The following is a 17161-nucleotide window of genomic DNA, read 5'->3' on the forward strand; positions in this document are numbered from 1 at the left end:
TTGTTTTCTTATCGTTTAGATTGTTCTGATGAGCTCCGCACAATGCTTTCCTGTGAGATAGGCTGTGAATCACCGTGTGTATACAGTGAGTTACAGTGTATGCAGTGAGATTAGGGACATTTACTTGTGAGTCGTTGTAAGATCGCCCACTCTTCTGTTTTGAGTGGAGACAAATAATTAGTGAAGCGGTGTATTGTCCCACGTGCTTATGCTGTTCTAGACAATTCCCAGGGTGTTTGTGGAGGTCATGCAATGAGGGATGACGCTAAAGGTATTGCTTGCGGAGTCACAACGGTCAAGGAGAACACATTAAAATGACACCCGTGCTGTGAAGATGACGGGTTAACGTCAATCACTAAAAGTTATTTCTTAAAAAGTGGCCCTATATCCCAAGCAGAAGCCTTCTGAAAAAGAGACTTGACTTACGTATTTATTTTCATTCGAAGAAAATACATTTATTGAACGCAAGTGTTCTCGTAAATAAGTTTTTTTTAATGTGCCATTCATTGTTTTTTTTTGCCTGCAATGGCTCACTGGGATGTGTAATGTTTCATCATCGGTGGACCGTTCTGTTTGAACAGTGGGCAACAAATGAGGGTCATCTGGTGAAGGGCGCTTGGGCTGTGGCGAAATATGTCTCGAAGAGGCCAGCAACACCACCGGGCTGCCAGCAGCCACATCCCTGATGGGCCCAACCCAGCTGCCTGTGGTCACGTGGACCCCCCCCCACACACACTGGCTCAGCACCGAGTGGTGCTCAGTTCCTGGATTTCGGGGCGTTGTTCAGTGAGCTTACCATGCAGACGTGTAGGGCGTTGTTCAGTGAGCTTACTACACAGGCTTGCAGGGTGTTGTTCAGTGAGCTTACTACGCAGCCTTGCAGGGTGTTGTTCAGTGAACTTACTACGCAGGCTTGTAGGGCGTTGTTCAGTGAGCTTACTACACAGGCTTGCAGGGTGTTGTTCAGTGAGCTTACTACGCAGCCTTGCAGGGTGTTGTTCAGTGAACTTACTACGCAGGCTTGCAGGGTGTTGTTCAGTGAGCTTACTACGCAGGCTTGTATGGTGTTGTTCAGTGAACTTACTACGCAGGCTTGTAGGGCGTTGTTCAGTGAGCTTACTACGCAGGCTTGCAGGGTGTTGTTCAGTGAGCTTACTACGCAAGCTTGTAGGGTGTTGTTCAGTGAGCTTACTACACAGGCTTGTAGGGCGTTGTTCAGTGAGCTTACTACGCAGGCTTGTATGGTGTTGTTCAGTGAGCTTACTACACAGGCTTGTAGGGCGTTGTTCAGTGAGCTTACTACACAGGCTTGCAGGGTGTTGTTCAGTGAGCTTACTACGCAGGCTTGTATGGTGTTGTTCAGTGAGCTTACTACACAGGCTTGTAGGGCGTTGTTCAGTGAGCTTACTACACAGGCTTGCAGGGTGTTGTTCAGTGAACTTACTACGCAGGCTTGTAGGGTGTTGTTCAGTGAGCTTACTACGCAGGCTTGTAGGGCGTTGTTCAGTGAGCTTACTACACAGGCTTGTAGGGTGTTGTTCAGTGAGCTTACTACGCAGGCTTGCGGGGCGCTGTTCAGTGAGCTTACTACGCAGGCTTGTAGGGTGTTGTTCAGTGAGCTTACTACGCAGGCTTGTAGGGTGTTGTTCAGTGAGCTTACTACGCAGGCTTGTAGGGTGTTGTTCAGTGAGCTTACTACGCAGGCTTGCAGGGTGTTGTTCAGTGAACTTACTACACAGGCTTGCAGGGTGTTGTTCAGTGAACTTACTACGCAGGCTTGTAGGGTGTTGTTCAGTGAACTTACTACGCAGGCTTGCAGGGTGTTGTTCAGTGAGCTTACTACGCAGGCTTGCAAGGGGGTTTCCCCACGAAGCTTAATTAATAAATTAGAACAAAATCCGGCACGTAACACCGCCTGAATAAAAACTATAAAAATAGGCGACGTTTCGGGCAATGACTCGTCTTCACAGTCCTCGGAGAGAGGCCGGAGAGGCAGAGTCGCCAAGTAATGAATTCTCGCAACGCTGAGTGCACGCTGGTGACCCTGTGTTGGACGCCCGGGAGACGATGTCACTCGCGCGCGTCATTTGCCTCGTTCACAGCGGGTGTTGCAGCACAAATAACTCACCACAGAGGTGAATTAAGTACACGCAGGAATAGTTGAACAAGATGGGGTTTTTTTTGTTTGTGCGATTGTTGATTACGTTGAGTCGATCGCGTCATCACGATACTTGAGAACGTGGTTGAACAGAGGGGCGCGTGTCTGAAAACTGGACTTAGACCTCCCAGGATCTTGGTGGTACTGGTTCAGTGTTCTGACAGTGCGTTAGCGAGGCATGAAGTCATTTCCCCCCGCTTGCATCACGGGCTCACTCACGGGTTATATTTAAGCATCAATTCTATTTGTTTCAATTGTGGTGAATGTAGCACCTCCCGTGGCTGCAGGAGTCATTTGAAACTATCATACAACACAAAAACATTGTTACATGCATGAGGCAATGCATGTATTGGAAGTGTAGGAATAGATTTTAAAAAAATGTTTATTCATTGTTACGTGGCTGGTATTAGCCACCTGAATCACCGACACGATTCTCAATTGTAACGCATCTCAGTTAAGTCTCTGACTTGTGTGTTCTCTCACCACTGCCTGTGATTGCCAAAGCCATGGTTGTGGAGAGAGTGCAATGGTGAGCAGTTGGCGGTGTGCAAGAGAAACCTTTCGTGCGGGAGTCCCTGAAACAATAAGGGAGGGCGACGGTTTTTGTTTGGGACGTGATGCGACGAGAGGGCTTGGTGATTTTGTGCATCGCTCGTAAGGTTGAGGGTAGAGACGAGGAAGTTGAATGTCTGGGCGACACAACCGAAAGTGTTTTGTTTCACGAGGACGGACAGAGTGCGGCACGTCACAGGAAGCAAGGGACGGGAAGAGGTGCACATCCAAGACTGTGGATCCCCTGCACTGGGGATGACTCGCGACCGCCGAGCCGCCCAACTTTTCAAGGGGTCGTTGCAGCTCGTGTTCATCCCACCGCGGTCGATTGCAATCGGCACCGCTGTGTGTAACGTCAGCAGTGGTTGTTTTCCTCGGGGGAGACCGCTCGCCACAGCGTGGGAATGTGGCTTTGGGGATGCCAGTGGATAGGAGTGATACCCCCGATTGCTCCTTTGAGCAGTGAGACACGGGGGTCACGGGAGTTCTCAACGCGGACTGGTGAAAGTAGGGGTGCAGAAGTACAGCATAACGGTGGCTTGTTCTCGACTACCATCTGATGTCAACAGGACCTATAGCACCTGCTTTATCCACCAGTGGTTGACCCATGCAAGCGCTATCCAGGTTCAAGCTTGCTTACCCTTCCGAGTCGATTTGATCAAACCCGCAACTGTGGCTATACAGAAGCAGGTGAGATATGTAGCCCTGCGTGCGCCGAACAAAAAATGTAATGTGTATCCCACAAGCAAACCATAACAGTGCTTGTACTTTTAATGCATTATGCATAAAACCATTATGTTTAAACAAACTATCAGTGTTGCCTCTGTGCAACTCCATTTTTAGGACACTAAAATATTAAATTTACATTATTCTGTCCGTATTATTTCCGGGATAAGGAGGCAGAGTGATATCAATCGGTGCATTGATATAGTGTCGGTGATATTCCCTTCAGATGTGTTTTTCATTGGTGTTTTTTCAATGTGGATCAAAGGCTGGAAACTCCTTTGCAGAAGTAAAATTTCTGGAGAACGCGGTGACATTCCTGTCCCGGAATGATTGATTCTAGTTTGTGTTGAATCGGCAGTTTTCATTATAATTTTTCTTTATATTCACAATTACGGGAACAAGTTCCGTGGCTCGGAGGGCTTACAGCTTGGTCGCGAAAGTAGCGTACGAACGCACCCAACCTCGAGCTCATTTTTCACGCGTGCAGATAATGCAAAATCGGGCTGATTGCCACCAATTGTCAACAAATTACGTCAAACTGTAATTGCAGGAGAAATAAAACGCAGGCGTGCAGTGAATAAAACATCGGTTAATTATAGCGCAATTACCCAAAGCCAGTTAAGTAGAGAGGACTGTATGCACAGTGTGTCTTCAAGGTCACGTGCATGCGCTGCTCGCTTACAAGAGCGCTTATTTACCGAATACCAGAGCCTCTTCGCTCTCTCGTCATGACATTACTATATGTTACTATATATAGTAACGTTACGACGTTACTATATAAATATGTTAACGCGCCCTATGCATTCAAACCGGGACCCGAGGTTGACTTGTCACAGCCGTATACTGTTTATGACATACCAAAGGCGTTCCTGGAATTACATTGAGAGAAAGTGGAGCACTTGGGTTGGAGAAAATACGTAGGATATTGACATCGTTCTAACTGTTAGGGAAAGTGGGTACGCTTGGGTAAGAATAGTGACGGAGTGGCAGCCAAGGAATGAAACGCGTCCGAGAGCACGTCCACAGAGGAGATGGAGCAATGGTATCAAGTGCAGCTGCTGGACGGATTGTTACATCGCAGAAAAAGATATGTAATTGCCCTTAAAAATGTATCAATTCACTCCCTGAATTTCCACAGTTCGAGGCCGCAATTTAATTGAAGACTGAAATATTGCGGCGAATGTTTCCCCTCTTTATTGCTGTTGGATTTCTATGAATCCCCAAAAATGCGGGTGATCCCTTGGGTACGCCATTTGCCCGCCCAATGCGTGCACGCATATACTTGCCCCGCAGCTTCATGTACGTTGCAATATATGCACGCGAACGTGCTTAAACGCCACGAAATGGCACGACCGCTCCCTTGCATTGGCAAGCGCGCGAGGGACGATGGGACTGTGGGGAGCCTCTGTGGCTTCACGCCGACTGCACGCCGCGGTAACAACTCGCGCCGATCCGTCTGAGGGGGGCCTCTGGGGACGAATAATGACGCTGCTGCTGCTGCTTCACGGCACGGAGCCTCTGCTGCACACATCGGGGATCGCCACCCTGGGGTCGGTCGCGTCAGACAACCTGCAGAAATTTCGATTTAAAGCTTTCGTGACTGTAGGGATTCATCTTCTTGGTTCTTTCGTGACTTTACCGAAAGAACCAAGAAGATGAACCTGCAGAAACTTGAGCGTCGTCCTGCGGGTGTTTTACGCAAACGGTCACTGAGCTCCAAAACTGGGATTTAAAAGATGCAGGTTCTCCGAGCGAATGTGATGGACCGATGCTGGTCACCAATACCTCGCAAAAAATCCCATTGTGTACATTTGGTTACATTATGTAATACGTTCACACGAATCCCTGAGACGCTACATTCACCACAGTATTTTAAATGATGAGATGTTTTTATTAAATTGTCACCTCCAGTTGTGATGAGGTTATGAAGGAGCACTGCCTCAGTAGAACCATCACCATTGGAGAGAGAACAGTGGGAGCTGCCAAAATGAGCCTTGGTTTGCAATGTCTAAACTACACTAAACTATTTTACGAGGTACAGCCCACTGAGCTAGTAGCTCGTTTTCAGAGGCGACCTGGTAACACGTGATGATAGCTCATCGCAGTGGCTGATTTCATGCCTGAGAATTTATAGCGGCAGCCAAATAATCTAAAGTCATGTATGTAAATGTTGAGGGCAAAACCAGAGGAACCCCAGGTAGAGATCACGCAGACTCCAAACACAGGTATACAGACTCACGTAGGTAAAAATAAATAATAAAAAGAAATAATAGAAATAATAATAGAAATAAAATTACAAATCACGATGTTTCGGAGGCAACACAAGCTTCCGTCTTCAGGTGAAACCGTCACAACACAATTGCTGTATCAAGTGAAGAGAAGTCCCAAGAGACCCGACCTTATATATACTGGTTAAGGGGGGAGGAGCCAGGATGGGCCACGGGAGAGGAGTTGTTGTGAGATGGTCAGTCCGGCTGCTGGGACTGAGCCTTTGTAATGTAGATGGCAGAAGTAGATAAGCAAGCTAGGATTAAGCCGCCTTTTGTTATGCTGCAGGTATACAGGCTTCAGCATTGTAATCAAACCCATTGTCTGGAGGGCAGTGGCTGTGACTGTGAGCCAGGCTACAAGCCAACTTCAGTGGCGAGTGAGATGCGAACCTCTCCTGGGCTTCCCCCTTCAACCCACAATACCCACGCGATGTGGGGAGGTCTTCATCCAGCAGTGGATTGAAGTAGGCCTATGCATATAAGCCTATGCGTTACCACCCGTGGACGTGTTTAGCAGCTGTTCTCATTCGACGGCCGACCCGTCCCGGCATCCCTGCTCCGGTTCACCGCTCGCGTGCGAGCCCTCCCCGCAGTCGCGAATGCGCAAGTAGCGCACGTCGCGCAGCACCCTCGCCCAGTCGCCCTGCTCCGGTGCCGCCTCGCCGGCCCCCTCGCCGTGCCGACCGCGGCCCCAGAGCGGCGGCAGCCTCGTCCGCTCCGTGATGCGCTCCCTCCTCCGCCGGGCCCGCTCCGCCTTGCGGGCGCGCGCCGCCTCGTCGCGCCGCGCCCGCACGCCCGTGCGAGGCCCCGACGGCGCGCTGGCGCGGGTGGCGGGTGAGCGGCCGCGACGCTGGCGGCTGCGGTGGCGGCAGGGAAACGCCAACGGGAGCTCCTCTCGTTCATCGACCGCACGAAGTTCGTCGCCGCCCGTGTACGTTGGCACCATTTCCTCAAGGTCTGCTTGGGCGATGCGGCGATAGCCGTGCTGGAGCCGGGCATGGCGGCGGTTACCACAGTGGTGGACACGGTGGTGGTCGTCGCATTGGTGATCGTGTTTCGTGTCACTGTCTTTGCTCCCAGTTGACGTATGTTTGTCCTCTAAGCAGTCAGACCTTTGAGTTTGTTCATCACCATTGTGATTAACAGTGGAGCCATTCAGGCAAGACAGGCTGGATGTTTCCCCGTGAGGCGATGGCAGTGACAACTTAGTGAGTGGCTGGCTCTGGGAGGCCAAACGATGCTGTGAATAATGATGAGGATAACGGTGATTGTGTCGATGAGGAGCTCCGTGATCTGAGCGGAGTGCAGACTCACACGAAACACCGGGTGCACAAACAGCAGAGCTATTCGTGTCACTCGCACCTACGACTTCGCCCGGCACGAGCGAGGATCTCTCCGCTCGGCCTCGCGGCACCGGAGACCGCGTGGTGGCGGTGACAGCGGTGGCGGCGGCGGCAACAGCGGCGGCGACGGGACCGGCCAGGGTGGCGGCCGTGGAGCGGCTCTCGGCGATGGTCGCCAGCAGTCGACGTTCGGCGTCCACGCGGCGATCAAGCTCCCGGACGCAGTGGACGCGCTGCTGCTCCAGCTGCCGCAGCAGGCGGTCGCGCGCAACCCGCTGAGCCCGTTGCAGGTGCCCGGCACCCGTGGCACGCACGGTGCCCTGCATGCCAAGCTTCTCGTTTCCCCGTGCCGGGGGTGCGGTGCCTGTGAATTGTGGAATGAGCACGAATAAAACACGGGGGCGGTTGTAGGGTTGCAACCTTTTCCCACTGTAGACCAAACCCGGACCCATTTTTCATTCAAGCCTCGGTCTATGAAACCTGTGCAGTATTCTGCAATCACGTTCAAAGCAATACCGGTACCAGATCTCGGTACAAACCAAATCCCTGCCACCCGTACACAGATGCCAATTCCGGATAGGTGGAAACCCGAGAGGGCAGTTGGGAGTGTGATCGCGGATTCTCAACACTGGGACCGTGGCAGCTGGGCAAGCTCTGAGCGTGCACCACCGTCACGCCGGTTGGCCACGGAGTCGATGCTTCACTCGTTCCAGCTGCCTGATAATTATGCGGGAAATTATAAAAATATGCCGCCTGCTCAAAAGTGGATTTAAAAAATACTGCACACGGTGACTTCATCCGTTCACGACAGTAGGTCACACAGTGTACCCGGTTCATAGCCAGAAAAACAAACTGAAAAGGAAAAAGTACACGTCAGATGGGATTATAAAAAATTCATATATTTGCTTACGTAATTGTCGCTGCTCAGGTCTCCCGTGAAAAAGAGGCAGTCTCAAAGCGTTGTCAGCTGGTTAAGCGATGGACGTGCCGTGGGTTGCACGAGCCCGTGTGTACATAAGCACTGCGATGCAGCGTCAGCATCAGGTTCGTGACAACACAGACCGTCGTTAATGATAGAGGCATCAGGAACACTGTAATCCGGTGCGCGACACGCAGGTTTCACGCGTTTGAGAATCTCCAAATGTGACCTTTTGGCCACCGAGGCGGACGTGTACGACGCACAGTATTTCTCAAGGTCATTTAAAACCATTCACCTCTACGTGCATTTCCACTTTCTCCTGTAGTCACAAATGTGTGTTTACTAGATGCGCACTGTTTGCAATGCTCTACGTATAAACACCAGTCAAGCGCATAATATATCATCGATTTGATTAGCAAGGGCAATTAACCTGCAGTGGCTGCATTTACCGCTCTTGCAAGTGCGACGCCCCTGGCCGTGTTGTGTTTATGAATGAGATAGGACGCGAGGCGCAGTCCACTGACCTTGAGAGACGGGTAGATGGTGGTCACAGCATGCCGCTGTCACCACCACTGTACACGTGGAGACCACGGAGCAGTTTCCCTTGCAAGCAGAAGCCACTTTGCGCAGCTTGATTGCTCATAACATATTTATAACTACGCGATATGACGGCACAGCCAACACGTGCGTCATCATCATCGCCAATGTCATTTATTTCCTTATGTACATAATAAACCACTGGACACGTCGTAAATAAACAATCGTCATTCCGAACCAAGCGCAAGCCCCCAAATGTGAAGAAGGCCGACCGAGCTGCTGGCTGGAGCCCAGCCCCAGGTGAGGACGGCACCGCGTGACAGCTGCACGTGGTGGTGGTGACCCCGACCCTGCCTCTCTGTGTCCCCCCCCATGCCCGCGGCTAGCGAATCGCAGGCTCAGCAGCAACAGCAGCAGCATCCTGCAGGACACGGTGCGCACCTTGGCAGAGGCGTCCCCCCCCCGCCTCCCTCCTGCGGTGTCAGGGTCCCAGGCGGTGCGAGTGTCTGTCCGTGGCAGCCAAGTTGGGCCCCCTGCTCGCTTGGTGGCTCATGGCCACCAACAGAGCTGGGGCCACCGCCACACGCCCGTGTGGGCAGGGAGACAATTTTGACTTTTGAGGTTGCGTGCAATTGAAAGGACAATAGCTTCGGATATGCTAAAGTGCTGTAATTGTGGCGGTGCCTTTGGCGCTCCCTTGTTACCGTGGTCCAGTCCACAGCTGGCTTCTGTTTGCCACGGCGGATGGACTATGAGTGGCGTGCAATTATTCCCAGTCTCTCTCTTTGCCTCGTCCAAACACGCAATGTGGCACACTCTCTGATAAACAATTGGGCCGTTCTCTCCATGTTTCCCTCTCATCAGGTCAGGACGCTCCCCACTCAAACGAGGAGCTTGCAATTATTAAATTTTATGATGACAATATATCTAGCGCTTTATATTTCGCATTATTTATATATGAGATATCCATACCAAGGCAAGACGGAGAAAGCAACTAATTTCAGATGTGTGCTGCGTGTACTACGAGAACAGTGGGGGCGCAGGTGGTGCATCTGTCAATCAGCTCAGCCGACCCATAACACCTGGGTCTGCCACATTTACCTCCTCCCGGGGAGCTTTCCGACACTTGACGTGGCCTCACGGGGCACCTAGCCTGGCACAAGCGCCTTTGGCCACGTCACCGCCACTCAATGCTAAGCGGAAGTTGTTTTAAGTGTAGGAGAAAAGCGGAGCGCCTGGAGAAATCCCTTGCACTCAACTACACACAGGACAAGTGGCCAGTTGCGTAGAAACCTTCGATTGATGTGTTTCCTCTCAACCTCATCATCGGCCACGATCTTATCCACCGCTGGATGAAAGCCGCCCCAGAATCGCCCATCTCTCATGGTTCTGCCGCATGGCCAGAGTTTTTTTTTGGGGGGGGGGCACAGAGGGGGCAATGCCCCCTCCCCCTCAAACTGGCCACCTTTATTAATTTATTTTCAGTAGTTTACAATAAGATTCAAAATTAACTAATAATATGCACCCGCGATTCCTAATGTGAGGGACAAAACGAACCCTTGCCTCCCAAATACAGAAGTCAAACCCCGCATGTCGTCCCGCGATGTAACAATCCATCTTATGTCCGCGCAACAGCGGATTTGATCGCTCCATTTCTGCACGAGATCGGTGTCGTTCCCTCCTTTGACTGCCGCCACTTTAGTCTCGACCACCGGTCATCATCCCCATTAGCCGTGCCTTGTCCTGCCCAATCCTCCTTTTCCTAACAGTCAATCTGATCTCCTCCTTAACTGGCGCGTGTTCTCTTAATACACGTGTTCCTCTGTCTGCCTGGGCACGATCCAGCGACCCTGTTTGAAGTGGATGACACGCGTACCCCACCCACCAGGTGAGTCATTCATCAGCCTGCTTGGGCCTTCTTTCAGATTCGTGGTCCCCGCCTCCATGTGTTTGATTGATTACAGCTTTCAGTTTTCTGCCAATAATTTCCAATTTGGGGGAGAGCACAGGTGCAGTGGTTAGCACACAGCACGACGAACCAGGCGACTCGAGTTTTGATTCCCCTCCACAGCTAACATCTGTGGTGAGTGATGACTATAGGGAACCTGGGCCTCCCTTCGCCAACCCACAATGAACATTGTGGTGAAGTATGGTCAAACACTCCCCATGGCCGACACATGGTGAAGGAGCCTGCGTCTAGCAATTCATTGACAGGACTGTTATTCTACATTTCCAATTGTGCTATTGGCATAGTTTTAAGAAAGACACAGGCGCAGCCCTGCAATTCCTTGCTCAACGGCACTGCTGTCGGAAGGGCCTCCATTCAGAGGAGTTCCAGAGATCCCCTCTCAAGAGGCATTCCGGCCTTCCTGTCGCACAGGACGGGTATCTAGGAAGAAGTGGTTTAGTACCCACACAGTAAACCCAGATGTAAACTAGCATAAGCAATGTAACCTCGTGGCTACCGAATGCACTTCTGAACTTATAATAGCTTACTGCAACAGAGTGACACAGTAGAGTATGTATGTGATGCATGCACGTGGGCAGTATGAGACGTACAATGCTGTATGTGTATCAATGCATTACCTGGGCGTCTTCAGCCTACTAGTGGATGTGTCACTTGCTATGCCGTATATAGAGTAACATAGTAATACATCACTTACCACACAGGTGTAGGGTGGCGTTCTTCTTTGGCGAATGAAGAGATTCAAATGGCAAACATCCTAACAAAATGTTGTGCTTTTTCCCTAATGTTTGTAAATCACTAATCTGTTAAACACATTAAAGCTATGTATTTATAACGAATCCAGTTAATGTCTCCTACCTCTCAGATATATATGTCCATCTGTTCTGTAAAAGCGACGCGGTTACATTTAGAAGACTTGTAAATCCAAGAGCATTGAGCTCCTGGCTTTCATTCACGGAGTCTTGGGCGTCTGTAACATTCTCATACACGCCTATGTAGTTTCTGAGCAATTCGGAATGCTATATATAACTACCTAGATGAGTTACACGAAGAGCCTTGGCAAACATAAAATAACCCACTCTTTAATAAACACCTCGAGTGCCTCTGGTCTCGCTCGGATGGACCCAGCACCACGTGAAGTGTGAAACCTCTCAATGCTCCTATTCAATGTGCACCCAATGTTACAGCTGGCCAACATGCCAGACAATTTACAAAGTGTACCCATCGGCTGGGTGTCTTGATAATGCAAAAGTCGTGCCAGGCCTGCACGGAACCCAGTGTCGGTTGGAGACGACTTTTCTGGGCCCTCATATTCGTGGGCTATCTTCAGACACTCAATTCATTTCACACTTGATAGAAATCGTAAAAACACATTCACCAGTAACATTGTCACGAAATAAGAATATTGTAGAGAAAATAGACGCTATGATGGGCCCCCTTAAGAGCATAGTAGTGGGCTGATTATTTGCCCATAATATGATTATATATATGAGAATACAATTATATATATGCACGGTTAATGTTTATGATTTGTGCTTATGCACCACTGCAATGCAGTCCTGATACCCAAATATAACTTGCCAAACATCTCAAACAGGAGCATACAAAAACATTCGGTGAGGGTTTACTGTGATTTTTTTTGCCAAAGTTATCCGGGTGTATAAATTATGGATTCAGTTTTTAATCATTCTCCTTTCCATTAGTTAAATAAATTAACATTTGTAAACCAAAGGGAAAACTGCAATGGAGGGTGGGAAGAATGTTTTTCGAAATGGCATCATCAGTTGTATTCGCCACCATGTTGAAGTCTGTAAATGTGTACATTGTGTAGATTGTGACACTGTTAGTGGGCACACTTTGTAAATGGTTACACGGTGTGTGTGTACACTGTGTTACACATCTACAACATGGGTAGATGTGTACACCGTGTAAATAGTGACACTGTTCGTGGGCATACTTTGTAAATGGTTACATGGTGTGTGTATACAGTGTTACACATCTACAACATGGGTAGATGTGTACACCGTGTAAATAGTGACACTGTTCGTGGGCATACTTTGTAAATGGTTACATGGTGTGTGTATACAGTGTTACACATCTACAATATGGGTAGATGTGTACACTGTGTAAATAGTGACACTGTTCGTGGGCATACTTTGTAAATGGTTACATGGTGTGTGTATACAGTGTTACACATCTACAATATGGGTAGATGTGTACACTGTGTAAATAGTGACACTGTTCGTGGGCATACTTTGTAAATGGTTACATGGTGTGTGTATACAGTGTTACACATCTACAACATGGGTAGATGTGTACACCGTGTAAATAGTGACACTGTTCGTGGGCATACTTTGTAAATGGTTACATGGTGTGTGTATACAGTGTTACACATCTACAATATGGGTAGATGTGTACACTGTGTAAATAGTGACACTGTTCGTGGGCATACTTTGTAAATGGTTACATGGTGTGTGTATACAGTGTTACACATCTACAATATGGGTAGATGTGTACACTGTGTAAATAGTGACACTGTTCGTGGGCATACTTTGTAAATGGTTACATGGTGTGTGTATACAGTGTTACACATCTACAACATGGGTAGATGTGTACACCGTGTAAATAGTGACACTGTTCGTGGGCATACTTTGTAAATGGTTACATGGTATGTGTACACGGTGTAAATGGGTACACGGTGTAAATGGGTACACTGTGTCGATGTGTACACGGTGTAAATGTGTACACGGTGTAAATGTGTACACGGTGTAAATGTGTACACGGTGTAAATGGGTACACCGTGTAAATGTGTACACGGTGTAAATGGGTACACGGTGTAAATGGGTACACTGTGTCGATGTGTACACGGTGTAAATGTGTACACGGTGTAAATGGGTACACTGTGTCGATGTGTACACGGTGTAAATGTGTACACGGTGTAAATGGGTACACTGTGTCGATGTGTACACGGTGTAAATGTGTACACGGTGTAAATGTGTACACGGTGTAAATGGGTACACGGTGTAAATGTGTACACGGTGTAAATGGGTACACTGTGTCGATGTGTACACGGTGTAAATGGGTACACTGTGTAGTGGGGCGGAGGCCGTTGTCGCGGCTCCTCTTGTCATGGAGGGCCTGCCACTCACCGTGCCCGCTGCCCTGCAGACCTCTGGGGTGAGACGCTCCCCTCCTTTGAGCAAACATCACACAACACCTCCCAATCCACGCAGAGGGCCATTGAGAGCCCGGTGCAAAGTTAGTCGCTGAATTTTAAATATATAATCAACCTTTAAGCGGACATGTGCCATAGCGAACACTTTGCATCCACCGCTATTCAACATTACACAGATGGTTTTGTTATTTTTCGTGCTCACCATTGAGACATAGCGACTTAGATAGTCATGTAACCAGTGTCATTTTCTTAGAGCTCATCAACGACCGTAATTGATTAAATTGCCAAAGTGTTGTGTACAATACATTTCAAATGACTATGCATTGTGCAATTTATTGGATTTAAGTGTTATTACAGTTGACAGGACATGTTTCATGCTCTTGAGATCCGTCAGCAAGGCACAGTCACTTCTTGAAATGCTGAAGTGTTCACGCGGTTTATCATTCGTGACTTAAACTACATAAAAATACAATGCAACCATTGTCCATGCCTTACTATAACATTACATTCAACAGCATATTTATGTTTACTGAAATTAAGTTTTATATGAGTGACATGTAAACTTTACAGAACCTGATTTTAATTATGGTATTTGTTCTGAACAAATCTTCAGTTGATCATAACATATGGTACTAATTTAAGCACTTTTTTCTAATTAATAATAGAAATACTGTACATCCAAACATGAACATAAACATAAGGAAATCTCTTTTCAAATCCACTGCATTCTAAATTCATTCAATGTAAAATAAACATTTTATATTGTAAATGCTTAGTCTCGTCTTACGTGGGATAGTTTTCAAGGAGGTACAGTTTTGTCTAGTTGATGTTCCATACCTCTTTGTATGAAGGTAATATCAGTGACATACGCAATGTCAAGTTGATTAGGACGTTAATTGTATAGCCAATTTAAATGAACACACTTTCCTTCCAAATGGAAGTCAGACACATTACTCAACTTATATGACCATTCTCTCTTACTGCATCCAAAGTGTAAATCTTTAAAAAAGAGATGTCGTTATCTTGGACTTGGGTGGGATACAATTATTTTCTCCTTGGAGATATATTTAAAACATGTAAATACAATAAAAACCTTTTGTATTTAAATATACATACATGAGCACAAAATGCAACTGGAAGCTAGTCGAGTGAGGTGCTCGTGTGAGTAAGAGGTCAGAGCAGTGACTTAAACCTGGGTTCAAATTCGGACAGCCACCAATGATTAAACTGGGTTCTAACATACGGTGAGTATATAATCGTGTCAGCCCAGTTCACCCATTATTGCATTAAAACATCCATAAAGTTTTGGGTTTAACTTGTCTCAATTTTAGGTCTGAGATTGTTTTAAATTTCGATTTAAAGCTTTCGTGACTGCAGGGATTCATATTCTTGGGTCTTTGGGTAAAGTCACGTAGAAGGGAAATAAAATAAAACAGAAGCGTCGTGATCATTTTTATGCTTATTTTTATTATTTCCCTTCTACGTGACTTTACCGAAAGAACCAAGAATATTGTTTTAAATGTTAACTGGACTTTCCCACAGTCATCTTCAGCGGTCACACAGGAAGGTCCTGTTCTCAGATCTATTTGTTTGAAGGCATCACAGACATGTTTCTGTAACATCTTCTAACCCGAGGGTGATGCAGAAACAGGGCCACCGACTGCCGGGGCAAGTGTTGTTAGCGAGTAGCGCCGAGGGGGGTGGGTGGGTGGCCAGCAACACGCCTGCCCGGCCGCCTTTGTCTCCCGAGTGGCGATGTTTACACACCGCACCAGGTACTCATTTGAGGCTGAGTTGACCTAGAGGAGGCCCATGACCGGTTCAGATAATCGTCGTCGGTGTTGGCCGTGAGCTGGAATACAAATCTGGTCGGCGGGGTAAGGAGCGCGCAGTGTAGCGCCAACCACGACACGACCGCTGCTTGGGCAGGGCGGTTGCCACCCGTCCCGGGCTGGTTGCCACCAGTCCCGGGCTGGTTGCCACCGGTCCCAGGCTGGTTGCCACCAGTCCCGCGCTGGTTGCCACCCGTCCCGGGCTGGTTGCCACCCGTCCCAGGCTGGTTGCCACCAGTCCCGCGCTGGTTGCCACCCGTCCCGCGCTGGTTGCCACCCGTCCCAGGCTGGTTGCCACCCGTCCCAGGCTGGTTGCCACTTATCCCGGGCTGGTTGCCACCCGTCCCGGGCTGATTGCCACCCGTCCCGGGCTGGTTTCCACTTATCCCGGGCTGGTTGCCACCCGTCCCGGGCTGATTGCCACCCGTCCCGGGCTGGTTGCCACCCGTCCCGGGCTGGTTTCCACTTATCCCGGGCTGGTTGCCACCCGTCCCGGGCTGATTGCCACCCGTCCCGGGCTGGTTGCCTCCCGTCCCGGGCTGGTTTCCACCAGTCCCGGGCTGATTGCCACCCGTCCCGGGCTGATTGCCACCCGTTCCGGGCTGGTTGCCTCCCGTCTCGGGCTGGTTGCCACCCGTCCCGGGCTGATTGCCACCCGTCCCGGGCTGGTTGCCACCCGTCCCGGGCTGGTTTCCACTTATCCCGGGCTGGTTGCCACCCGTCCCGGGCTGATTGCCACCCGTCCCGGGCTGGTTGCCTCCCGTCCCGGGCTGGTTGCCACCCGTCCCGGGCTGGTTGCCACCCGTCCCGGGCTGATTGCCACCCGTCCCGGGCTGGTTGCCTCCCGTCTCGGGCTGGTTGCCACCCGTCCCGGGCTGGTTGCCACCTGTCCCGCGCTGGTTGCCACCCGTCCCGGGCTGGTTTCCACCAGTCCCGGGCTGGTTGCCACCCGTCCCGGGCTGGTTTCCACTTATCCCGGGCTGGTTGCCACCCGTCCCGGGCTGATTGCCACCCGTCCCGGGCTGGTTGCCTCCCGTCCCGGGCTGGTTTCCACCAGTCCCGGGCTGATTGCCACCCGTCCCGGGCTGATTGCCACCCGTTCCGGGCTGGTTGCCTCCCGTCTCGGGCTGGTTGCCACCCGTCCCGGGCTGATTGCCACCCGTCCCGGGCTGGTTGCCACCCGTCCCGGGCTGGTTTCCACTTATCCCGGGCTGGTTGCCACCCGTCCCGGGCTGATTGCCACCCGTCCCGGGCTGGTTGCCTCCCGTCCCGGGCTGGTTGCCACCCGTCCCGGGCTGGTTGCCACCCGTCCCGGGCTGATTGCCACCCGTCCCGGGCTGGTTGCCTCCCGTCTCGGGCTGGTTGCCACCCGTCCCGGGCTGGTTGCCACCTGTCCCGCGCTGGTTGCCACCCGTCCCGGGCTGGTTTCCACCAGTCCCGGGCTGGTTGCCACCCGTCCCGGGCTGGTTGCCACCCGTCCCGGGCTGATTGCCACCCGTCCCGGGCTGGTTGCGTCCCGTCTCGGGCTGGTTGCCACCCGTCCCGGGCTGGTTGCCACCTGTCCCGCGCTGGTTGCCTCCCGTCCCGGGCAGGTTGCCACCTGTCCCGGGCTGGCCCGAAGAGTCTGTGCACTGGTGTGTGTTTAGTGGCCGAAATAGATTCGTACATAAGTCTGGACGTTGT

The 17161-nt window shown here is 50.3% G+C and overlaps 1 protein-coding gene across 1 annotated transcript; it reads right to left on the reverse strand.

The window, feature by feature from the left end:
* Positions 1-2622: 2622 nt before the first annotated feature.
* Positions 2623-7974, reverse strand: LOC133347351 (uncharacterized). Its single transcript, XM_061559560.1, has 2 exons — positions 7960-7974; positions 2623-7413 (listed from the first exon to the last, which is right to left on the reverse strand). Exon 2 carries the CDS (start codon positions 7373-7375, stop codon positions 6230-6232), a length of 1146 nt encoding a protein of 381 aa, XP_061415544.1. The 5' UTR covers positions 7376-7413; positions 7960-7974; the 3' UTR covers positions 2623-6229.
* Positions 7975-17161: the final 9187 nt, after the last annotated feature.

The sequence above is a fragment of the Lethenteron reissneri genome, chromosome 25, assembly GCF_015708825.2.
Source record: "Lethenteron reissneri isolate LAM-NWPU_2019-01 chromosome 25, ASM1570882v1, whole genome shotgun sequence".
NCBI lineage: Eukaryota > Metazoa > Chordata > Hyperoartia > Petromyzontiformes > Petromyzontidae > Lethenteron > Lethenteron reissneri.